The sequence below is a fragment of the Saccopteryx leptura genome, chromosome 6 (assembly GCF_036850995.1).
Source record: "Saccopteryx leptura isolate mSacLep1 chromosome 6, mSacLep1_pri_phased_curated, whole genome shotgun sequence".
NCBI classification, from domain to species: domain Eukaryota; kingdom Metazoa; phylum Chordata; class Mammalia; order Chiroptera; family Emballonuridae; genus Saccopteryx; species Saccopteryx leptura.
Window position 1 is genome coordinate 11207822 of NC_089508.1, and position 26129 is coordinate 11233950.

Genomic DNA, 26129 nt, shown 5'->3' on the forward strand with positions numbered 1-26129 from the left:
CTCATATGTGCCTTGACTGCGGGCCTTCAGCTGACCGAGTAACCCCTTGCTCGAGCCAGTGACCTTGGGTCCAAGCTGGTGAGCTTTTGCTCAAACCAGGTGAGCCCGCGCTCAAGCTGGCGACCTCAGGGTCTCGAATCTGGGTCCTCGGCATCCCAGTCCAACGCTCTATCCACTGCGCCACTGCCCAGTCAGGCTAACTTGGAAATATTTATTCTAAATTAAGCATATTTTACTTCCTTTTTTCTCCTGTTTAATTTATTTAAAAAAATAAAATTGTAAAGGGTTGTCATTGTTTGTTTCTTGTCTGTTGAGGTGAGAGTATTTATTCACCATTCTTTGAAAATTTAACAGACAATGAGTGTAAATTAATATTATGGCTCATTACATGATTTTGTAAATGTAAATATTTATTAGGCACTTTGTAGCCATAGCAAGAAGTGTTATTTCTAAATAGATACAGTTCATTTAAAGTTTGAGTCTATCAAATATATTCTTTTTTTTTTTTTAACTAGGAACCTTTTCTCAACAATAAGCAAAACCTTTTCTCTGTGATACTGAAATTCTAAGGATAGAAAATGGAGGGAAATGATGAAATAGAGGAAGACTTGTTCTGCTCTTTTTTTCCCCAGCCCAACTAGTGTGTTTATTATGGTCAAGTCCTGAGAAATTAATTTGAACGTGACAGGTATTAATACAACCAAATAAAAGAAGAAATGCTATACTTGTGTCAGTATGGATATGAATACAAAGCTTCTAACAGCATAGTAGGACTGTACTTACTTAAGGAATACATTGAACTGTAGTCATCATGAAGATAGTAGGTAACATCTCCAGTGGTGCTGCCCAGTGCAATATGTTCTGAAATAAAGAAAGGCTTGTAAATTTTTGAAGTCACACTTTGTCTTGAATCATTGAGATTCCTGTTTTTTGCTGCACTTTGCATGCATCAGTGTTTATGTATGATTTTCACAGTAAAACAATAGTTAATTGTATCAGTTGATCAAAACTTGATGTCAGTAGACCTAAAATAAAACGTAATTCTTTCAAGATCTTAAAAAAAAATTGGGGGGTTAGCAAGATGCAATACCAGGGAGAAGAGAATTGAACAGTTTTTGAATGCTACTGTGTACCTAACTTCATTTTAGGCACTTCACATACGTTGTTTCATTTCACCTTCCCAACCCCATGAAGCTTGGAGATCAGTAACAGTGCCCAAATTTAGTGGTGTTTTATAAATATGAACTGTAGGATTCTGTGTTCCAGTCCTGGCTCTACCACTTGCTAATCATATAAATTCTGCTTGGGTTCCTCAGCTTGAGCTCATTTCTTCTTCTTCAAAGGAATGCAGGCTTACATCCCACTTCTAGGAATATATCCTAAGAATCCCAAAACACTAACTAAAAAGAAGATATGCAGCATGTTTACAATAGCCAAGATCTGGAAACAGCCCAAGTGTCTGTTAGTGGACGAGTGGATAAAAAAGCTGTGGTACGAGTTACACAATGGAATATTACATGGCCATGAAAAAAGAAATCTTACCTTTTGCAGCGGCATAGCTGGACCTGGAGATTATTATGCTAAGTGAAATAAGCCGGACAGAGAAAGACAAATATCATATGATCTCACTTATATGTGGAATCTAATAAACACAATAAATTTAGGAACAAAATAGAAACAGAGGCAGGGTCACAGGGAACAGATGGGCAGCTGTCAGAGGGAAGGGGAAAGGGGATGAGATCAAAGAGGGAGAAGGAATTAGCCAAATTATATATACATAACTCATAGATACAGATAACAGGGTAGTGATTTCCAGAGGGAAAGGGTGGCGGTGCGGGGGGGGGGGTTAAATTGGAATAGAGGGAGGCTTTGCAAGGAGCATGGGGGGCGATATATTGAGTGGGACACGTGAAACCATGTCAACACAATAAATTAAAAATTAGAAATGCAAGCTTATATCTTAATGTTTTAAAAACTGAATTTCGTTAACTCCTTAGTAGAAAATTTCTAAAGATAAGAATAAATATCATTTGAAAACATGGTTCCAAGTTTCCAAAAATATTATTTCCAAAAATATTACCAGATTCAGACTTTTTTAAAAACAATGGTACATATGATTATAATTTCAGGGAACATTGAATCTTAGATGGCAAAACAAAGCCCTAAAAAGTGGTCCACAGAGCTTTCCCATGGGGGTGGGCTATTTGAGCTAAACTCCCAATTTGACTCAGTTGTGGTCCCTTTTCTCTTAGAAACACTGACTAGTGGCCTAATTGTTGCCTTTTCCTAAAGCCTCAACTTATTTTTTCTGACTCTACCATAGTCATATTGTGAGTACTCTTTTACCTTTCATCGCCAAGAAGTACGAAAACTGCAAGCCAAAATGCAGTTTACGTAGTGTATTTGGACTGGGGGGAGGGCGTTAGTGGCTGGGGAGGGAGAGTGATGGAGGGAAGATCCTCCGCATTGCACAGATACCCACGCTTTCCAGACTCAGTATTGAGATAGATGTAAGGGCTACCGAAAGTTCTGTCCGTTTCTATCACAAGCTTCCACACGTAAGCACGTTTATTTGGCGCATGTGTGCCTCTCTATTTTTATCACAATGTATACACACTGACGTAGCAAATTAACTAAAACAAAGTTGATTCACGTTAGTCTTATGTGTGGAGCCATAGTGTACCCATGGCTACTGATAAAGTTCATTTACGCCATCGTAATTTTTACGAATTTCAACAAGGAAGAAATGCTACAGAAGCATGTCTGTCACATCCACCATATTCCTCGGACTTAGCACCCTCCAACTATCACTTGTTTTTGTCCTTACAAAATTTTTTGAAGGGCAAAAAATTCAAAAATAAAGAAGATATCAAACAAGCACTGGTTCAATTTTTCGCATCAAAAGATAAAACATTTTTCAAAAATGAGACATACGAATTGCCCTCATGCTGGCAAGAAATCATTAATAATAATGGCAATTATATTATTTAATAAAGTTTATTGACGGTAAGAAAAATTTGTATTTTGTTTTATTCCAAAAACGGACAGAACTTTCCGGTAGACCTTATAAGGGTTTTGCCTCAAAATCCGATATTGCACTTATCTCCTAAAATATCCAAAGTAAGACTCTGACCAGACACAAGCGTTCTGTCTACTTTTGGATTTGGAGGTGGCTGGAAGAAACTTGTATTTCTTTGATTTTAGCAAGAGGGGAAGGGAGAGAGAAAGAGAGAGACAGGAACCTAGGTCTTTTCCTGCATGTGCCCCAACTGGGAACCAGACCGGCAACCTCTGCACTTCTGGGCAATGCTCTAACCAGCCGAGCTATCTGGCCAGAGCTGGAAGAAACTATGTTAAGAATTTAGAGCCCCGCCAGTTGGCTCATGGGTAGAGCATCGCCCGGTGTGCAGACTCATGGGTTAGATTCCCTGTCAGGGCGCACTTGAGAAGCGACCATCTGCTTTTCCCCTCCATCTCCCCCTTCTCTCTCTTCTCCTCACAGTCAGTGGCTCTGTTGGTTTGATCAGCTGGCCCGAGCACGGCCTCAGGCACTGGGGATAGCTCATTTGATTCAAATGTTGGTCCTACATGGGGCTACGAGATGAATTCTGGTTGGGGTGCATGCAGGAGTCTCTCTGTCTTCCCTCCTCTCACTTAAAAAAAAAAAAAAAGAATTTAGATACATTAGTAGTAGTATTTAGCTATTGCTGTGTGCAAGACACTCTTTTTGTGGAATACCTCACTTAATCTTTACAATAACCTATGTGGTAACTAATGTTACTTCTCCGGAGCGACTTCTGATATTCAAAAGATGAACTTTAGCCTGACCTGTGGTGGCTCTGTGGCTAGAGTGTCAATCTGGAACGCTGAGGTCTCCAGTTTGAAACCCTGGGCTTGCCTGGTCAAGGCACATATAAGAAGCGATGACTATGAATTGATGCTTCTTGCCTCCTCACCTCCTTTCTCTCTTCCCTCTCTCTAAAAAAAAATCAATAAATAAAAAATATATTTTTTAAAAAGATGGACTTCAAAACAAGAACTTAAAAACTATTTTTGATTTGGTTTCAGAGAGACACACAGAAACATCAGTCTGTTTCTATATTTGCCCTGACCTGGGATCGGACCGTCAACCTTTGTGTATCGGGGTGACGCTGAAACAACTGAGCTATCCTGCCAGGGCAAAACAAGGATTTACACTTTGTGGCTGAGTTTCCTGTGTATGTACTTTACACTTTAAAAGACTTTAGGTAGTATAGTTGGTAGCATTCATAAATAAACCGTCTCCCATAGCAACTTTAAATTTGGGTGAATTTATTTCAAAAGCAATTCATGTGCATAGTTGAAAAAGGGGAATGGTAGGAAAACACAGCCTCAGCCGTCTTTTCATCACTACTACTCCTTTCCCCAAATCCTATGAACAGTCTACATTTCCTTACAGACCTTTATAGTGGGGACCGTGTGTGTGTGTGTGTGTGTGTGTGTGTGTGTGTGTGAGAGAGAGAGAGAGAGAGTGTTTCATGTGCACATCTGTTGTATAAAGAGCACCACACTAGACACATTTTGTGTTGCTCTTTTTCATACTTAATGAGCTCTGGAAAAATTATGTCAGTATATATACAGTTACTTTATTTTAATAACTGCATTTAAAAAAATTATATGGGATAGGCAGATGGTTGAATATTCAGATAATACAAAAAGTGTTTGTGTTTAAGATCCCTTCAGTCTCATCTTCAATGCTAACAGATTGTATCTTTTAAAAAATATTTTTTAAAATTTTTATTTATTGATTTCAGCAAGAGATGAAGGGAGAGAGAGAGAGAGACAGGAACATTGAGCTGTTCCTGTATGTGCCCTGACTGGAGATCGAACCGGCCATCTTTGTGCTTCAGGGCGATGCACTAACCACCCAAGCTATCTAGCCAGGGCCACAACCAGTTATATCTTTATAAATATCTCTAAAGACTGGATCTTAGTCTGGAGTGTATCTATGGAACTGCTAAAGCAGTGAACATAAGCTGTGTAGAAAGTTCCTTGCCTCAAACGATTTTTTCATATATTTTGATGAAAAGGAATTATCAGTTTCTATAAATTAGTATGGGCTAGCCTTAATACCTACATCTCCATGAAGGGGATGACTTTGGTATAAAAAATATTTTGAGCTCTGTTTTGGCACTTTCCTAGAACATTTTGATATACCTCATATTAGTGTTGACATTCTATAAAACTTAGGATAAATGCTTTACATGTCATGTCATTTCTCTTTAGCCATAATACAGTTAGGCCTGTTTCAAAGTAGATTGGTTTTAAATTTACATTTCTACTGTCACTGTTTCTTCCTAATCAAATTTTTCATTCACATTACTAAATTTTGACACTGATTCACTAAAGTATTTCTAGGAAGTACATGGGTATCGTGTGGGTTTTCTAAACCTCATATCAGAGCTTGTGTCTAAGAGGTTCAGAATATCTTCTAAGCTAAATTGTGTTCTTAGTTTCTTTGTTATTATTATACCTCATCTTGAATCCTAGATTGATAGTTTTTGAAGTATAAACAATGAAAATACTGTATTTAAAGTCTTCAATGGTATGAACCACACTCCTAAACTACATTTTGATGTCAAGTTTTTAGAGGTATTGAGTTAAATAGAAGTGGATGAATACAGTGTTATAATTCTGATCATTGTAATAGGTCTGTAAACCTGAGAGAATAGCACTTGTCTGAGTTTTCAAGCAAATAAAGGAAAATATATTGGGATGGGGAGGAGTGAAATATAGCCTGTCAATTCAGATGGACCATTGGAATAGAATTAAACACTAATTATATCAGCTCTTTCCGTGTGCCAGGCCCTAAGATGAAAGTAATGAACATGATAGTCTAGTAGTACCAGTAGGCAGTTACAGTGTGAGCGCCCTGATGGAGCAAAGCACCGAATGGTAGGAGAGCGTAGGAAGAGGAGGATGGTAGGATGGTAGGAGAGCGTAGGAAGAGGAGGAGCCCCCAACTTCGGTGCAGGAAGTCAGGGAAGGGGGCAGTATCAGGCACTTTCCAGAGAGGCTGAGACCTGGAAAATGATTCGGGGTTGAGTAAACAAAGATTGTAGGTAAGGGGAGCACTTGAGGCCAAGGGAATGGAGTTACAAAGACCTAGAGATACATGAGAGCAAGGTGTGTTTGGTTGGGACAGAGGTTTTGGAGGTGAGAGAGGAGTGCCAAGAAGTGACTGTAGAGGCAGGCAGGGCTGTGGAATACAGAACTTGCTACACCAGGCTGAGATATGTGTTTGGCTTTATCCTGAGCACAGCAGGACATCATGGGACCTCATTCATTTGCCTTTTCTGGAAGATCTCTGGCTGCACCAAAGGCCATAAGAAATAGTGCAGTTTTTTAAATACATAATTTCTTCAACCAGATGAAATCTATAAATATACATCACGAGTTACTTTTTTTAAAGTTTCTTACTGTATTCACTTGTTTGGTAGAAATTTTTGAGCTCCTGTGTTTTGACAGGCACTGGGTTAAGCACTTCACATTATTCATCATGGTAGGTACAAATATTATCGCTATTTGACCAATAAACTAAGGCTTGAAAAGGTTGTTACCTATGATTACATCTAGAAAGAGTTAAGGCCAAGATTTGAATCTGGTTTCCCCCCATTTGGCTATTGTGAATAATGCTGAGATGAAAATGGAAGTGCAGATAGCTCTAGGAGGAAGTGTTTTCATCATCTTCGGATAGATGCATAGCTGGAAGAGAGATTGCTAATTCATATGTAGTTCTTTTTTTTAAATTGATTTGAGAGGTGGGGGGGTAGGGGAAATGGGAAGCATCAGCTCCTAGTATGTGCCTTGCTTCTTAATGTGCCTTGATGAGGCCAGCCCGGGGTTTTGAACCGGCGACCCGAGCGTTCCATGTCAACACTTTATCCACTGCGCAACCATGGGTCAGACTGTAGTTCTATTTTTAATTTTTTGGGAACGTCCATACTGTTCTCTGTAGTAGCTGTATTGATTTACATTTTCACTAACAGTGCACAACAGTCCCTTTTCTCCACATCCTCATCAACACTTGTTGTTTTCTTATAACAGCCATTCTAACAGGTGAGATGATATCTCTCATTGTAGTTTTGAGTTACGCTTCCCTGACACGTAGTGATGTTAAACGCCTTTTCGTGTACTTTTTGGCCATTTGTAAGTCTTTGGGGAAACTATCTTTTCAAGTCTTCTGCCCATATTTTAATCAGATTGTTTGCTATTGAGTTGTATCAGTTTCTTTTATATTTTGGATATTAACATTTTTCAGATACATGGTTTGCAAATATTTTCTGTAAGTTGCCTTTCATTTGCTGTTTCTTTTTCTGTACAGAAGTTTTTTCAGTTTGATGTCCCATTGATTGATTTTTGCTTTTAGTGTCATATCCAAAAAGTCATTGCCAAGACCAATGACCAGAATCTTTTTTTTTTTTTTTTTTTTTTTTAGTTTTCTCCTAAGAGTTTTACAGTTTCAGGTCTTGCATTTAAGTTCTTAATCCATTTTGAGTTAAGTTTCATGAGTGCTATAGGACAGCAATCCAATTATCCAATTTCAGTGTAAGAAATGGTCTTAAAAAGGAATATAGGGATCCACAGGTGAAGGTCACTTTGGATCTGGGTCTCAGGAGAAAGAATCAATCATAATAGTACTCAAGGTTCTGGTCTTGGTGACTGAGGAAATTAGATATCCTTCTTTAAAACAGGGATTAAAAACAGGGGACTGGATTTCTCAGAAGAAGTGAATGACTTGAATTTTAGATGTCTGCAGAATATCCATGTGGAACTCTCCAGGGGAAAGTCTAAGGAGTGAGTGGGAGTCGGGAGAGAGCTCTGGGCTGGAACTGGGGGCTTGCCCCTCAGTGGTAAGGAAGCCGTGGGGGTAGGCGCATGGAGATGATGCCATCTCCTGGGAGAGAGCAGGAAAGGCTGTAGGCACAGTGTAGCAAGTAGGTACTCCGGAATGTTGACACAAACAAAGGGTGTCAAGAGTAAAGTCCCGTTTCAACCTCATAACAACCCTGTGTTAGAGTTTAATCCCAATTTAACAAATGGCAACATTTCAGGCTCAGAGAGGTTAAATGATTGCCCAAAGTGACTTTGCAGCTAAGTGGTCAAAGTGGGATTTTGAGTCTAATCTGTCTGATTTTCAGAGCCCATTTTTTCTTACCATGTCTCATTTCTTTGTACACCGCAAATTTAAATAATCTGTTATTATTAATTTTCTTTCTTTACCTTTGCCAGTGTTCTGGTTTAGTAGGATTGTGATACAGTCCTTTTAAATAACCATTTTTTTTCTGTAATCTCCCTTGCTTTCATTTTGAAACATCTATCAGATCACACTCAACTCTAGTCCAGTGCAATGCCTACTTTAAAACAAGCTGGACAGAAGTCCTCCACTGGCTACGGGAAGAGGCCTGTGCCTCAGCTTAGCATTCAAGCCTCACCATAAAATCACGGGGACTCTTCAGAACTTTTCCACATTTCCTCACATCTCATCAGTGCATATTTGTCTTTGGTTGGTGTTTATATGCAGATTTCATTGTGGTGGTCTCAAGTGTTCTTTTTAAGGATTTCATCTTAATTTTTTCATCTTAATGTTGAAGTTAAATTTTAATCTTTAGATTAAAGTACTCTTAGCCCTGGCTGGTTGCTCAGTGGATAAAGCATTAGCCTGACATACAGATGTCCCAGGTCCAATTCCCAGTCAGGGCACACAGGAGAAGCAACCATCTGCTTCTCTCCCCCTTCTTTTCCTCTCCTCCCGCAGCCAGTGGCTCGGTTGGTTCAAGCATCAGCCCTGGGTGCTAAGGATAGCTCAGTTGATTCAAGCATTGATCCCGTCTGCAGGCATTGCCGGGTGGATCCCAGTCGGGGGTGCAAATAGAAGTCTGTCTCACTATCTCCCGTCCTCTCACTAAAAAAAAAAAGATTAAAGTACTCTTATGTATACTCTGTTAACGTTTTTCTGAAAATGACTATCTTTGTGATGGAAGCAGCTTAAATGCCGTCTGACCTTAGTTCCATATCCAGTGTAAGGGTTCTTGGTCCACTATTTCTTTTCTTTTTTTTAAGAGAGAGATGAGTAGGGAGAGAGATGAGAAACATCAACTTGTAGTTGCGGCACTTTAGTTGTTCATTGATTGATTGCTTCTCCTATGTGCCTTGACTGGGGTGCTCTAGCCAAGCCAGTGTCCCCTTGCTCAAGCCGGTGATCACACGCTCAGGCTGGCAAGCCTGTGCTCACACCAGATGAGCCCACACTTAAGCTGGCAACCTTGGGGTTCCGACCCTGGGACCTCAGTGTCCCAGGTCAATACCACTCACTGTGCCACCACAAGTGAGGCTCCTTGTCCTCTCTTTCTAATGTGATGAGCCAGCTTTTGCTCCTACATTTTTCTAGAAGTATATCCTGTTTTTGAAGGGATCAGAGGAGAGCAATTCTAATTGTTAGAAGCTTGAAGTTAGAACTATTTCTTAATATTAAGTCAAAATCCTCCTTTTAACATTTCTTTGTCTCCCAGAACCTTCCCTAGAAACAACAGAGAAGTCAGTCCTTTCTCCTTTGCCTCATGAAGATACTTCTAGTTTCTCCTCAGAGACATGAACCATGTAATCTTGCTTGGCCTTTTTCTCCCAGGTCGTAAACTTTCTTCTCTGAGGATTCTAGAGTTTGTCAGTGCACCATCTTTATACACAGGGCCCAGTACAGAGCATAGCCCCCGTAAGAGAACAGTGCAACATTATCCCTTCGATTAGGACTCTGTGCTTGTGTCTTAAAAGCCAGAGATTGCTTCAGCTTTGTAGCAGCCATGTTACATTTTACATCTATTCACATATAAATACCCAGATATTAGTTTTACATAGGTGGTAGTTAAGCTCTCTTTCTGTCACCTACTGTGCAGTTGATATTCTTTAAATATAAAGCTTTCTGATTTTCCTAGCTATATTTCATCTTCATTTTGACCTGTCATTTTAGCCAACCATTATCATGTGACCCAGTGTGTTGTTAACTGTGTCTCCCAGTTTTAGGCCCCTGGAAACTTTGCAGCAGACTTTCACGTTTTCATTCAGGTTCCTGGCAAACATCACAACAGGCTCCAAGTTACCATGATCAGAGCTGCTTACAGTTGGTTCTGATCGCCATTGTTCTGACATTTATCTACATCTTTTTATCGTAGCTGCTAAGATCTTGTTTGTACACTCAACAAATTCTTATTTAGCCCCTACTGTTGACAAGAAGGTGCTAGAGATACAGTGAAGACAGCAGTCCGGTTTTGTGCAGCTGGCAGTCTAGAGAGCAGGGAGTGTTTGGTTAAATGTTCTGCAGAAACGGGGTTACACATTCTTTCTGATATTCTCCCTACCTAGTGCCGTACCAGGAAAGGGAATAATGAAGCATTGCTTTTGCAGACTTTATATCGGCTACTAATGATCTGTCACCTGAAAAGGGGATTCATTACCTTTCTCTTTTCACCTTTTGGGGTTTACAGTAATTTTGAGCTTTGGAAGTCCTTGGAGTACGTTGATGTCCTTTCTTTTGGCTATCTCTTAAAGTGCTGAGCTCATTAGAGAGCAGCCTGTTTAGCCACATTTCTGTTGCTGGTGGTATAAACATCTCTTTTCCCCCGCCACATTAACAGAGTCCTTTTTTACTTTTTAGTTAACTTAGTTATGTAAAATTTCTGTCTAGCTTTAACCATTTATATACTGCTCACAAAAATTAGGGGGTATTTCAAAATGAATATGAAGCAATAAAATATCCCCTAATTTTTGTGAGCAGTGTATTTAGAAATGACCTTACCTAAGGAAAACAGCCAAACTAGCCTTAGATTTTCTTTGCGCTCTTAAAGGGCTGTGTCACTTGCTCCAGATCCCGGTCCTTTTCACTTAAACCAGTATTTCTCTTTAAATCCCAGATGAACATAAAACTTCTTTATATTCTGAGGGATTAAACTATCAAAATACAAGCCGTTGTTTTTTATTAGAATGATACAAAGAGCAGATGTCCTCATAGTTCATAGAGGGTAGCCTACCTGTCCTTGCAAGTGTGGTTCTCATTTCAGTCACGTGTCATACCTGTCCTTCCTCTGGCCAGGTCCCACACTGTGTCATCTCTGCCGACTCTTCTTTCCCCTGTGGCACAGTGCCTTCCACTAGAGTGTCTTATTCAAATTGTGGGATTTTCACGTAGAGACTTATTTTCTTAACTGTGAGGATTCCCCTGCCTTCTTTTTTCTGTGGGTCTGTCTTTATGGAGCAGCAGATTTCCTATAGAAGTCACAATCTGTTGCTACTTATAGTACCCCATCCCACCAAGTCTTGCTGATTTTCATGAGATTTTATTTATCTCCTTGTTCTTTTTTACTACATATTACTACTTTTAAGTATAGTGTCTAACACACTAATGTTCAATAAGAAATATTTATGATTAATCTCAAGAAGTATTTGCCTTCTCTTTTAGGCTGTGAGGATATCATTGCTGAGAGCATCTCATTAGATACCTTAATTGCCATCCTCAAGTGGAGCTCTCATCCGTATGGCTCTCAGTGGGTGCACCGACAAGCTTTACATTTCCTCTGTGAGGAATTTTCCCAGGTCATGACTTCGGATGTTTTCTATGAACTCAGCAAAGACCATCTGCTTACTGCTATCCAGTCTGACTACCTACAGGTAATCATTTATACACCGCTCAGATTCACTGTCGTTCATATGTGCACCAAGAAACCCATCTGTCCTCTGTAGTTCTCCCGTCCAGGGAGACCGGCCCAGGAACACCGTCTTCCCATTTGTACAGCAAAGCCTTTGAGCTCCCTGGTCCTTCGTGCAGTCTGCTGCTGTGACTCAACATTGTGAACCGTCCTGGGCCTGACCAGCCACACCGAAGGGGTAGAGGCAGTAAGCAGGATTAGAAGCACATCCCAACAGTGATTTTCTTGGCTTCCAGTAATAGTAGATTCACTATACTAGTTTCTTATTTTTGGTGGAGGGCTAGATACTTAGACTGTAGACAGTAGCTTAAGCTGCACAAAGTAAAAATAATAATTTCCTATCTACTCAGATGTTCACAAGAACTCTGTATATGAATGCTACCAAAGTATAATGATGTTTTCAACTACTTGTTTTTCATCAGAAGCAGTTTGTAGCAAATTCTGTATTTTTTACTTATATTGTACTAGAAAGCCTGGCGGTCATACGAAATGACCGCTGTTCTAGATATTATAAATTGTAATTAAAATGATTTGTGCAAAGGTGTCTGCTAATTCAAACTGAATTACCCAGGGCAGGCGGCGAGGACGCCCATTTGCTTTCTGCCCCAGGGGGTTCAGAAAGCTTAATTGCTTAATTGCTTAAAGTAGAGTGCAATGAAGGAAACCACTAGCGGTACATTTCTTAGGAGGCACCGCTAGCTCAATAAATAAAGGTGATTTAAATAATAAAATGTTAATTCACATGTCAAAGATCTCTTTGTACACAACTTTCTTGTGTAGATTTTTCCATCATTTTTAAGCTTGCCTTGCAGAGGACCATCAATTATTTTTAATTTTACGTCCGTTCTTTCACGAACTCTTGAACAGGCAACATAAAGTTGACCGTGTCCAAATGCAGGCTCAGGTAAAAAAAATGCCAACACGCTTAAGCGTTTGGCCCTGAGACTTATTGATGGTCATAGCAAAGGCAAGTTTTACAGGAAATTGTCTACATCTCAATTGAAACAGCAACCGTGTTTGAGATGGAGCCAAATCAATTCTTGGAATGACATCTATTTCACCTTTAGAGGAGCCAGTCAAAGACTTAGCTATTATGACATTATTTTTCAATTGGAGAACCTCTAGTCTTGTACCATTGCAAAGACCCCTTCTGGTGTTAAGATTTCTTAACAGCATAATAATTGCTCCAGTCTTTAACCTCAATTTGTGAGGTGGCATGCCAGAAGGCGACAGACTATTTTAAAATTCCGTTGGAAAGTTGTTGGCACTCGCTTTATTATCAGCTACAACGGAATCAACACTTAAATATGTCGTGTCATTCCCTTCTATGATATTTAAGACATCATCATTTAGTTTGTCTACATCAGAATTTTTAGGACACTCATCAGTCTCATTTTGCCGAGAAAGACGCATTTGCTCTGCGACTGAAGCAAGCCTTGTCTTTCTCTGCTCAGTGGTTTCTTTTTGTCGAGAAAGCCGTTTTTGTGCAGCTTTAGCTCCTTTTCTCTCCTCTTCAGTGCTGTATTTTCTAGGAGGCATTCTTAAAAGAAAGTACGTTAAGACGTAGTTTTTATGTAAAACAGATGATTGCCAATGCAAACAAATGTTCACCTTTCCCTTGACACGCTCAATTTGCGTTCAGCCTTAAATTGTTTCAAAAGCAGATGATTGCCAATGCAAACAAATGTTCACCTTCCCCCTGACCCGCTCAATTTGCGTTCAGCCATGGCAACTTCACCCCATTGGCTAGTACAGTTACGCAAGCAACCAATAAGCTATCTGCGACAAACAGACACTTAAGCCGTATATAATAAAGATATCCATCTAATCCAGTAATTAAAACTAACAGTAGATTTAAAATATTGCAGAAATATTTCCAGCTAAGGTTTGTTCAAGCTTAATTATCTTTTGTATTGCTTGTTTGAATTTTATGCTGAGAATTATACAATAGTTTTTTGGGGTTTTTTAAATTTATTTTATTTATTTATTTATTTATTTATTTATTTATTTATTTATTTATTTACAGGGACAGAGAGTCAGAGAGAGATATAGATAGGGACAGACAGACAGGAACGGAGAGAGATGAGAAGCACCAATCATCAGCTTTTTTCATTGCGACACCTTAGTTGTTCATCGATTGCTTTCTCATATGTGCCTTGACCATGGGCCTTCAGCAGACTGAGCAACCCCTTGCTCAAGCCAGCGACCTTGGGTCCAAGCTGGTGAGCTTTTTTTTTTTTCTCAAGCTGGCGACCTCGGGGCCTCGAACCTGGGTCCTCCGCATCCCAGTCCGACGCTCTATCCACTGCGCCACCGCCTGGTCAGGCTACAATAGTTTTAATGTTATGAAAATATAAAGATCCATTGAACCATTTCCTTTTTTTTATAGTTGTACTAGGGAAGTTATAAAATGCCTCCATCTCAGTCAGAAATGCGGTGAAGAGTTAAGTAGTCCTCTTAGCATCTGTGCTTTGATGGCGGTATGAATGTTGTGTTAGATTTGATTTATTTAGGACCTGTGTTTAGTAACCTTGTTTTTTGCTGTCCTTATCCAGACTATGTGCATTGTGGGAATTAGGATTTGTCAGTTCTCTCAAATTGTTATTTTTAGAAGCTTTGTGCTTCATTTAGAAAGTGAAAACCTTGGAGAGCAGCCTATATTTGTTTTAAGATTTTAGATAAAATATGAAGAAATGAGGGACACATTGGCATTTAACGGGTTGTGGTCACCGATCAGTAGAATACCTCTTAGGCATTGTTCCTGCCTGAGATAGTAGTCACTCTGTACCCATCTCTACTTGACCTTTATTTACTTATCTCTCTCCATCTTCCCCCCTCAAAAAATAATTTAAGGCAGCTGTATAAAGAACAATATATATATATATATAAAAAGGTGGAAATAATTAAAAATTTAGTTGGAGCCAAGAGTGAGCTTCCTGGACAAAACCCATGTAGTGCAGGCTTGTGTATTTGCTGTTGACTGACTACAAGCTTAACTGGAGCATTGCAGACAGTGTGAAGAATAGAATGCGGGAGGTAAGTTGCACCCTGTATTTACTTTATGACCTAGGGGAAGTCATTAATGAAATTAACCATTTCCCTAATTTCACCAAAATAAGTATAAACCATTTTTTATTCTAGGCAAGTGAACAAGATATCCTTAAATATCTGATTAAATGGGGTGAGCACCAGCTGATGAAAAGAATAGCAGACAGAGGTAAGCTCAGAAAATTAGCTTGCACTGCTTTTCCCAAAAGCCTCCTGACATGAGGCTACATGTCGTCTTGACAGTAGCCACTACTGCCTCATGAAAATAAAAAGTTTTACAGTTGGCAAAATTCTTTAGTGAAGAGGGTATACTTTGTCAGAAATAAATATACCAAAAAAATTATATTTTGCAACTTTAAATGGATACTTTTAATGTTATCTTTCTGTGTGCTTAGTGTTAAATGTTGGCTGATTTATAGAAATAGAATGAAAATTTTCATTTCATGATTAAATTATTACAGTATATATTGTTGATGAAGATGTTCTGGAATTATTGGTGATGGGTGCACTGTATTGTAAATGTATTAAAAGCCACTGATTTCTACACTTTAAAATGGTGAGTTATGTTTTGAGAATTTTACCTGAATTAAAAAAATATATATGACTACCCCAAAGAGTGTATTTGCTGTTTGTTTTTAAATTTTGTGGGAGGTAAAGGAGAAATAATAATTTTGAGTGGCCTCCAACTGGGGATACTTTAGAGAAGATGGAAACATCATGGCTAGGAAGTGGGCTTTCAACTTTGGAAGCTTATGATTTTATTTATATCTAGGCTTAGCCCACCTCCTGTACTCCTTTTCTCATAGAATATTGTATTTCTATATAATGAACCCAAAACGAAAATCTTATTTTTAAATGAGAGGAGGGGAGGTAGTAAGACAGACTTCCCACATGCACCCCGACTGGGACACACTGGCAACCCCATCTGGGGCCAGTGCTCCCTTACTGAGTTCTTTTTAGCGCCTAAGGCTGACTCACTGGGACCATCCGAGCATCCTCAGTGCCTGGGCCACGCTCGAACCAGTCCAGCCCTGGCTGTAGAAGGAGGAGAGGAGAGGGGAGGGGAGCAGATGGTTGCTTCTCCTGTGTGCCCTGACCGGGAATCAAGCCCAGGACACCCATACGCCTGGGCAGCATTCTATCCACTGAGCCACTGGCCAGAGCCACAAAAGTCTTTAATTAGAAAAATTAAATACAGATTTCTCCATCCCTGTCATTTCTCAACAGCTTTATTTAGATATAGCTTACATACCACAAAGCTCAACTATCTAAAGTATTTAATTCAATGGTTTTCAGTAGTAAATTTAGAGTTGTTCTGCCACATTTTTGAATATATAAAAGTATTAAGCTGTACTGCTTTTAAACCTTTTTTATATATCCCTTTAATACACCACTACCCAAATACTAAGGAACAAACTAGTCTTTCTATTTGATTTCTGAATTTATTTTCTGTGGCTTGCAAAAGCCTTTAGCAATTCTCAGATTTGAATATTTGAATATAATAATTACTGTTATTATTTCGGAACATTTTTGAAATGCCAGTATACAGTCTGTCCCCCTTACTGACAGATTGTATGTTTGCAAATTTGCCTACTTGCTAAAGCGTATTTGCAATCCCCAAATCAGCACTCTTGGTACTTTCATGGGCATTTCAGACATGTGCAGAATGAAAAAATTTGAGTCCCGTGATGCAGATGTTCCCAGCTTAAGGTGAAAAACAGGGTGATATTCTGCCTTCTTGTTTCTGCTCTCATGTTGTAAATGTGTACTTCCGCAGTGTATTTAGTGCCATATTTTTCACATTCTTACAGGGTTTTGGGAGTGATCGCATGGTTTAAAAGTGGCTTCCGGCTCTGGCCGGTTGGCTCAGTGGTAGAGCGTCGGCCTGGCTGCGGAAGTCCCAGGTTCGATTCCCGGTCAGGGCACACAGGAGAGGCGCCCATCTGCTTCTCCACCCCTCCCCCTCTCCTTCCTCTCTGTCTCTCTCTTCCCCTCCTGCAGCTGAGGCTCCATTGGAGCAAAGACGGCCCGGGCGCTGGGGATGGCTCCTTGGCCTCTGCCCCAGGCGCTAGAATGGCTTTGGTCGCAACAGAGCGATGCCCCAGATGGGCAGAACATCGCCCCCTGGTGGGCAGAGCGTCGCCCCCTGGTGGGCGTGCCAGGTGGATCCCGGTCGGGCACATGTGGGAGTCTGTCTGACTGCCTCTCCCCGTTTCCAGCTTCAGAAAAATACAAAAAAAAAAAAAAAAGTGGCTTCCGAGTGTACTGCTTGGTGCTGTCTAGTGTTCCCCAGCACAGGAAGGCTGTGTGATAGGTCAGATAAGCTTTGTCCAGGTCTAAGTTACAGTGCTGTTGGCGCGAGTTCAGTGCTAATGAATGAACATACATATTAATAAGCTGTCTTTAAACAGAAACACACATAAAACAAAGTTATGTCATGACCAGCTGACAGAAGTATTGTGCCTAGGGGATCCCAGGAACCTACCCCATGTTTCCCTTGGGAGTTGTAGTTCAGTATTTGCTTATTAATTGTTCTTGGTGGCTTTATAGAACACAGCTACCTACCCCAAATAACAAGAATTGGGTGTATGTAATATTACATAATAATTATAGGCATTAGGTTTTTTTCATTGACATAAGGTTGGTAGTTTTCATCATATTCATTTTGGGAAGATAATGAGCATCCTTGATAAAATTTCCCTTAAAATAGTGGTTTTCAGACTGAGAATGTCAGGCTCTTTCACAGGGGTGAAATCTCTTATCTATCACATGATTTAAGGGACATACCAGCTTGTCTGCAGACTTTGCAAAATATCTAGCATTTATATTTGCAAATGGTAAAGATCTTATTTTTTTAAAAAAATATAGCCCCCTAAAGACATTAAAAATTCAAGCATTTTATGTCAACTTTCCCCACTTCAGTATCATAAGCATATCGGTGCTGCAGGTCCTGCCCTCTCACTGATACCCAGTGAAGGAGTCCTTTATTCTCTACTCTGGACATGGAAAATAGATTACGTGTCAGAGATCAAAGGGTTCACTTACATGAGGTAGCATTCCCTTCCATATCATGGAAATTGAGGAGACCATCATAACAATTTTAGAGTGCACCTTATTTTGCTGCTGTAGACACCAGGAGATGAATATCATATTGAGTTGCTGTTAAACAAATGAGAGCCTAATGAGTGTACCGTTAACAGCTACAGTGACCTGAAATAGCACTTGCCTTGCAATGTCCTTATTGCACTAAAAACTGGTCAAAAACTGAGAAAGCTTAAGGAAAACCCCAAGTCAAACTAGATTTTAATATGTTGTCATCCTTTTTTTCCTTGAATTAGTATATGGAAAAGAATCCATTATTCTTTTAATGCAGAACAATCATAAAAATATTATTGTACTGTTGACACCATGCTTTTCCTCTGTCCAAGAATATCTCTGTTAACTGATCTTCATAGAACATCAACATAGTTTATAACCCTTTTTAAAACAGATACTTTAGTATAAAGAATGGGACTGAACGTGTACTAGAGAAGAAAGGAAGCCTTTCTCTGAAAATTTGGATTTGATGGGAGATTTTCCATTTTCTGTCTCCTAGAGCCGAACTTACTGAGCGGCACTGCCCACAGTGTGAACAAAAGAGGCGTGAAGAGACGAGACCTGGACGCTGAAGAGCTGCGCGAGGCCCTTGCTTCTCTTCTACCCTTTGTGCGGCTTGAGCACATCTTACCTGTGCACAGCGAAGTCCTAAGTGATGTAGTAAGTGTCCCTTTCCTTTCTGGGAGTGGGTAGGTATGGGTCTTCTTCTTAAATTTTATTTAGAAAGTGAAATATGACAGAGTGACTCTTGATCAGTAAGAGTACATAGGTTTCAGGTAAATGTTTCCGTAGTGTGTGAACTGTTGATTGTGTTGTATGCCCATCATTTTCCATCACGGTATTTTTTTTTCTTTCTTTCTTCTTTTTTTTTTTTTTTTTCATTTTTCTGAAGCTGGAAACAGGGAGAGACAGTCAGACAGACTCCCGCATGCGCCCGACCGGGATCCACCCGGCACGCCCACCAGGGGCGACGCTCTGCCCACCAGGGGGCGATGCTCTGCCCATCCTGGGCGTCGCCATGTTGCGACCAGAGCCACTCTAGCGCCTGAGGCAGAGGCCACAGAGCCATCCCCAGCGCCCGAGCCATCTTTGCTCCAATGGAGCCTTTGGCTGAGGGAGGGGAAGAGAGAGACAGAGAGGAAAGCGCGGCGGAGGGGTGGAGAAGCAAATGGGCGCTTCTCCTGTGTGCCCTGGCCGGGAATCGAACCCGGGTCCTCTGCACGCTAGGCCGACGCTCTACCACTGAGCCAACCGGCCAGGGCCATCACGGTATATTTGTCCCTCTTTACTCCCCTCCCCATTTATCCCTTTCATGAAAAGAAAATGCACTAAAATCTACAAGCTTATCATTATCATTGTAAATAACTTCTAACAGAGAATTGTAAAACTGTTCAATTCCATGAGGTCAGAGACATGTCTGATTTTTACTGTATTGTATCCTCCTTGTCTGGCACCCAGCACAGATAAATGGTTGGTGGATGAGAGTTGAGTGGATATATCATTGTTACTTTTGCAAGAGTGTGATTTCTTAAGATTCAATTCAGCATTTATCAGTGTAGATCGAGTATATCCTTATTAACAAAGGAAAGGGTAGAAATTACCTTTGGAGGCTCTTCAAGACAGCAATAAAGCAGAAAACAGAAGGAAAGGAGAATAGAATAGTTCAGTATAAAAAGGATGAATGAATCTTAAAATTATATTTCAGTTAAAAATTATTGGAAATGATTGTGTTAATTTTATAATTGTTAGGTGAATTTTTAAACTAATAGAATTGTTCAAATTAATGGATGGGAAGATAAGAGCTATAAATATTATTTCCCCATACATTGGTTTATAGCTTTACTGTAAGCATAGTAGTTTTAAAAGTTCTCTAAAAAGAATATAATTAAGGAGTTATAACTCTTTCAAATATAAAATATGTTTTAAAACTCTTAATATTTAATCTAGAATGCTAGCATAACAAACATAACAAAATCGCCTTGTAAAATGTTCTAATAAAAGATTTCAACATGAATGAGATATCACAATCAGTGATGCTAGGCTAACTGATGCATGGGGAAGGGAGGGAACATGTTTAAAGTTAAAACCTCAGGCCCTGGCCGGTTGGCTCAGTTGTAGAGCGTCAGCCTGGCGTGCAGGAGTCCTGGGTTTGATTCCCGGCCAGGGCACACAGGAGAAGTGCCCATCTGCTTCTCCACCCCTCCCCCTCTCCTTCCTCTCTGTCTCTCTCTTCCCCTCCCGCAGCCAAGGCTCCATGGGAGCAAAGTTGGCCCGGGCACTGAGGATGGCTCTATGGTCTCTGCCTCAGGCACTAGAATGGCTCTGGTTGCAACAGAGCAATGCCCCAGATTGGCAGAGCATCGCCCCCTGGTGGACATGCCGGGTGGATCCCAGTCGGGCGCATGCGGAAGTCTGTCTGACTGCTTCCGCGTTTCCAACTTCAGAAAAAAAACAAACAAACCACAAAACCTCACTTCACTCACATACAAAATTAATCCCTGTTAGACTGAAGAACTAAATATTAAACTGGAACATAGAAAACAAATATTTATGGACTCTGATTAGAAAAATGTTCACTCTCACTAGTAATCACATACCCCAAAGAAAGCAAAATAAAACAGTAAGTTACCATATTTTACCTGTTAGGTCAGTAGTTTCTGAAATAATATTACTATTTCATAGGAGAAGTATAGCTAGTGCATTGCCATGAAGTATTTGGAAATAGCCTAAGTATCTAAGAGCAGGGGAATAAGTAAATGATAGGGCAGCTACTCAACACAATGTTTTGCTGTCCTGAACAGTGGTTATAGCTACTAATACAGCAACATGGAAAATGCTGATAATGGAATGTCATTTTAGAAAGGATAGGCCCTGGCCAGTCGGCTCAGTGGATAGAGAGCATCAACGGCCCAGCTTGCAGACATCTGGGGATCAATCCCAGGTCAGGGCACACATGGGAAGTGACTGTCTGCTTCTCTTCCACTCAAACTAAGTTGAACCCTGAATATAGTTTAGAAAAATATTTTAGAACTTTGGTTTAGTACACTTAAAATAATATATATCACTTGCTCTTAATTCCATGGCTACCATGTAAGTCCCCAGTAAAAGTTTACTAATGGTTGTTAACTGGAAGTGCTAAGCACTGTGCCATTTCATTTAATCCTCATAGCCTCTCTGCGAGCCATGGGTACTTGATTTATATTCTCTTAGCATAGAGGAAGAAGCAACAGGGCACCCCGTTTAGTTAGTTATGTGGTGTTCCATGTCCAGGGCCATCAGGGAGCCCTTAAAGTGAGGCCCAGGTAAAAGAGGGCCACGGTTACGAGGCTGTTAAATGATGAATTAAGGTCTGAGCCAAGTCCATCTTTCCCTCGAGTCCCTGCCCCTAAGCACCTGTGCACTGCCTGTATCCTTATACTAGAGCTACAAGGCCCTTTAGTTCTTGGGGGGTGTGTGTGTGAAATTAGTTCCTAGATGAATAAGGAAAAAAATTGTTTTTTTTATTAAGAGTTCTGAAACTTAGTCCAGTTTGTTACATTTTTAATTACTATAGTTCTTGTTTTAAAAACATCATTCCTCAGCCCTGTTGGGTAGTTGAGTTGGTTAGAGCATCATCTACATATGCCAAGGTTGCAGGTTTGATGCCCAGTCAGGGCACATAGAAGAATCAGCAAAGAATGCATAAATAAGTGGAACAACAACTAGATGTTTCTCTCTCCTCTTTGACCCCCCACCACTCTCCCTCCCTCCCCCCTCTAAAGTAAAAAATAAAAATTAAACATCATTCTTCTATTTAAAGAAAAATGGAAAATTATACTGCCTTTTATTGAGTCCTTTATTATTAAACATTTAAAGTACTTTCAAATTTCATGTATTTCTAAATTTTTATACAAATGATACAGTTTGAAGATTTTGATTTATAGGTATGATTATTTCTTAGTATTGTAGTGCTAACAAATCTCTGCTTTATATTAAAAAAATTTTTTTTTCAAGATGAAAAGAGGCTTGATCAGTACTCCTCCGTCAGACATGCTTCCTACATCCGAAGGTGGAAAGTCAAATGCCTGGTTACGGCAGAAAAATGCTGGAATCTATGTTCGTCCTCGACTCTTCTCTCCCTACGTGGAGGAAGCAAAGGTAAAGAAGAACATTTTCAGATATTACACCACTTCGTTATAAACTGTAAGCACAAAGATATTGTTTGTGGCTTTCTATACGTACCTATATTTGGAAATGGCCTAAATGTTCAATAATTGAGAAAATGGACATAACTTCTAGCTTAACTGCTCAGCAGAAGACTTCTCTTAAATGTTAATAATCAAGCATGTTTTCATAACAGGTCATGTTAAATTGCATTTTTCTCATCTTTGTTGTCTTGCAAAATGTTACTTGAAAGGAGAGTTTTATTTCATTGAGATAGTTGAGTATTTTGTGAATGGGAAAACTGCCCTGAAAGAAGATAGCACACAGAAGTCTTTCTTCATAAACTAAAGGAATGTCACAATTTCTTGTAACATACTTCTCTGATGGCTGGCTGTTGGAAATTGTGTTTCGTTTTTAGAATATGTGCACACACTAAGAAAAAGTTTCAGGTCTATTAAGTAAATAGTCAGCATTATGTATATTATAACAATTCTAGAAAATAAGATAATGAAGAATTCAGTACGGTAATTTTTATTGAATGTATTCAGCCATAGAACTTTGGGGTGGCCCTTTGAGGAACGGAGGGTCTTTGAAAGTCAGAAATCACCATTAAGCTTTCTGAAATAAATTGACAAAACTAATGTATGTGTTTGGGTACAGAATTAGTTTTTCTTGAAATTTTTCTTGTTTTTATTATCAGAGTTATAGTTTTAAGACACATGAAAGGATTTGTGAGTTTATTTTGTTGACTAGGTTGATAATCTACATCCTATTGCCTGGTTGATATTTTAAATATATCGTTCTAAAAAAGGCGGATGGTTGCACATGGCCTTTCTGAAATAAGTTCAGTGCTTAATTGAAGTCGCTGCAGCACTGAGGCCTTTCCAGAAGGTTGAGTCTGGTGAGAAAAGGTCTGCAGTAAACGAGACCTACCCTCTGCTCTGCTCGGTCTCAGAAACCAAGCTCACCAGTAGTGCTCCTGGAGCTCCCTGCTTCTCAGATGGCCGCTCCTGTACCTGCGTAGATATGTGCCCAGTAAACGTGGATAATGTTGACACATTGTCATTTTGATCATTCTGCACTTTAGTGAAATATAAGGTCTACCGGAAAGTTCTGTCCATTTCTATCACAAGTTTCAACACATAAGCACATGTTTATTTGGCGCATGTGTGCCTCTCTATTTTTATCACTTAATGTATACATACTGACGTAGCAAATTAACTAAAACAAAGTTGATTCACGTTAGTCTTAAAGTTCATTTATGCCACTGTAATTTTTATGAATTTCAACAAGGAAGAAATGCTACAGAAGCATGTCTGTCACATCCACCATATCCCCGGACTTAGCACCCTCCGACCATCACTTGTTTTGTCCTTACAAAATTTTTGAAGGGCAAAAAATTCAAAAATGAGGAAGATATCAAACAAGCACTGGTTCAATTTTTCACATCAAAAGATAAAACATTTTTCAAAAATGGGATATACAAATTGCCCTCACGCTGGCAAGAAATCATTAATAATAATGGCAATTATATTATTTAATAAAGTTTATTGACGGTAAGAAAAATTTGTATTTTGTTTTATTCCAAAAATGGACAGAACTTGGCCAGTTGGCTCAGTGGTAGAGCGTCGGCCTGGCATGCAGAAGTCCTGGTTTCTATTCCTGGCCAGGGCACACAGGAGAAGCGCCCATCTGCTTCTCCACCCCTCCCCCTCTCCTTCCTCTCTGTCACTCTCTTCCCCTCCCGCAGCCAAGGCTCCATTGGAGCAAAGACTGCCCGGGCGCTGGGGATGGCTCCTTGGCCTCTGCCCCAGGCGCTAGAGTGGCTCTGGATGCAACAGAGCGACTCCCCAGAGGGGCAAAGCATCGCCCCCTGATAGGCGTGCCGGGTGGATCCCGGTCGGGCGCATACGGGAGTCTGTCTGACTGTCTCTCCGTTTCTGGCTTCAGAAAAATACGGGGGGGGGGGGGGGGGAACACGGACAGAACTTTCCGGTAGACCTTATAGCATCATCTGAAACTGGTTTTAACCTTCGGGTTTATTTATAAGTGTGTTGGATTTAATATGTCTTTAATATTTTGTCTTTTGAGCATTCCTTTTTGGATCATATAGCTCATGTATGCATGTTTTTGTTATAGTAATGTGTAATTTCTTGTGATTAATTTTACATTCATCCTGCAAATTTCACATACTTCAATTTAAAGGAAACTTTTCAGAAGATGATTTTTTTTTCAGATCATCCAAAAAATCTTGCAAGAATTAGAGAGATAGGGCTATTTTCTCCTTTCACCTTCATACACTAGAAGCAATAAAGTAATTACCTTTCTCCAAATGTGATTTAACAGAAGGGAAGGGTTGACTCAGTCTGTTAACACTGAGTTGTTTTCTCAGTCAGTGCTGGACGAGATGATGGTGGAGCAGACTGACCTTGTGCGTTTGCGGATGGTTAGAATGTCCAATGTGCCAGACACTCTCTACATGGTCAGCAACGCAATGCCACAGTGCTGTCACATGATCAGCCACCAGCAGATCAGCAGTAACCAGTCAAGCCCTCCTTCAGTGGTAGCCAATGAAATTCCAGGTAAGACAAACCTCGTTTTAGGCATTTGTATTTAATTAAATAACGTGTTCTTTTTATAATCCTTTTATACATGCTAATTCTCCCCATTCCAATACCCTGTATGGGTTGTTCTTCTCAAAGAATAAATACTTAAAAGCTAGGTTTTTTGTTTTTAATTTGTTTTATAGTAATGGGTATATACAGATTGCAGTTTCGCCCAGGGTTTCTCACCCTTGGCCCTCTGAGAGTGAGGACTGGATAGGTCTTTGTTGTGAGGGCTGCCCTGTGCACTACAGGGTGTGGCAGCATTCCTGGCTGAACTCTCTAGATGCCAGCAGCGCACACGCACGTACACCCCCTTGTGACCTTTGGAAATATTTTTGTTTCTAGACATTGTCAACTGCACGCTGTGGGGCAAAATCACTTCCTATTGAGAACCACTGGTTTAGAGGAATTCAGATATTTCATTACCACAAGGTGTTTCTCACAGTCTAAGGCCCATGGGGAAGAGTACAAGTGGTCCCTCGTCTATTGCAGGGTTAGGTTCCAGAACCCTCGCAATAGGCAAAAATCTGCGAAGTAGTAACCTTACATTCTTATTACTTATATATATTTTAAGGCTTTATGAACCCTGCCCACACTCTTTTATAAACACTTCCTATGCTCCTTAAACACTTTCTACACTCTTAAACCTATGTAATTTTAACAATATATAAAATTCTATATGGGTACTCACCAGTAAATATTATATTTTAATTAATATTTTTTATATTTCTTTTATATTTTTAATTTTTTAGGCTAGAAAATGCTTATTTTACCACAAAAATAATTAAAATAATAAATATATAAAAATACCTATATGCCACAAAATCCCACGATATAGCAAAAAATCTGCGATACAAAATTAGATATATACAATTTTAAAATCTGCTATACAGTAAGACCGCAAAAAGTGAACCACGATATGGCGAGGAACAACTGTATTATATATTTATGTCTTTGAGTCTACATACATATGTCTCCAAAAAATGTAATCACCACTGGTTTCCTGGAGATCCAGTTTCCCAAGATCTAGTCTGTGAATTTTATTGTAGTATAGGCTTATGTCTTACAACTCTGAGGAAAGTGGCCATAGGTAGAGGTATAGCTGTCAATGTCTAAAATGTTCTGAATATCAGTTAATGTTTGCTTGAACTGAAGGGCTCTATTGTCATTTTCTAAAGTCAGGAAATCAACAGGGCAGATGGGGTAAGAAATTTATAGCTCTTGCCTATTACTATGACAAGACTTTTTCCCCCATTGAGTTGAGGGTGGAGAGGAGAGAGAGAGAAAGAGGGAGAGAAGCATCAACTCGTTGTTCTACTCAGTTGTCCCATTTAATTGTGCACTCATTGGTTACTTCTCTTATGCCCTAATCAGGAATAGAACCCACAACTTCAGTGCGCCAGGATGACGCTTTATCCACAGAACCACCCAGCTAAGGCCACAGATTTTTTTAAAAGTCAGCAAACAGCCCTGGCCAGAGAGCTTGGTTGGTTAGAGC

At 39.8% G+C, this 26129-nt stretch overlaps 1 protein-coding gene across 3 annotated transcripts in view; it reads left to right on the forward strand.

Moving 5' to 3' along the window:
* Positions 1-26129, forward strand: part of BTBD7 (BTB domain containing 7) — a 72733-nt gene that overhangs the window by 32867 nt on the left and 13737 nt on the right. For 2 of the 3 annotated variants that reach the window (XM_066344677.1, XM_066344678.1), the window contains exons 4-8: positions 11492-11700; positions 14880-14955; positions 18382-18542; positions 21876-22019; positions 24418-24607. In XM_066344677.1, the coding sequence (XP_066200774.1) occupies positions 11492-11700; positions 14880-14955; positions 18382-18542; positions 21876-22019; positions 24418-24607 (780 nt within the window). Of the gene's footprint in view, positions 1-4068; positions 4218-11491; positions 11701-14879; positions 14956-18381; positions 18543-21875; positions 22020-24417; positions 24608-26129 lie in introns of those variants that run through there. The other variant, XM_066344679.1, reaches the window with a different exon arrangement.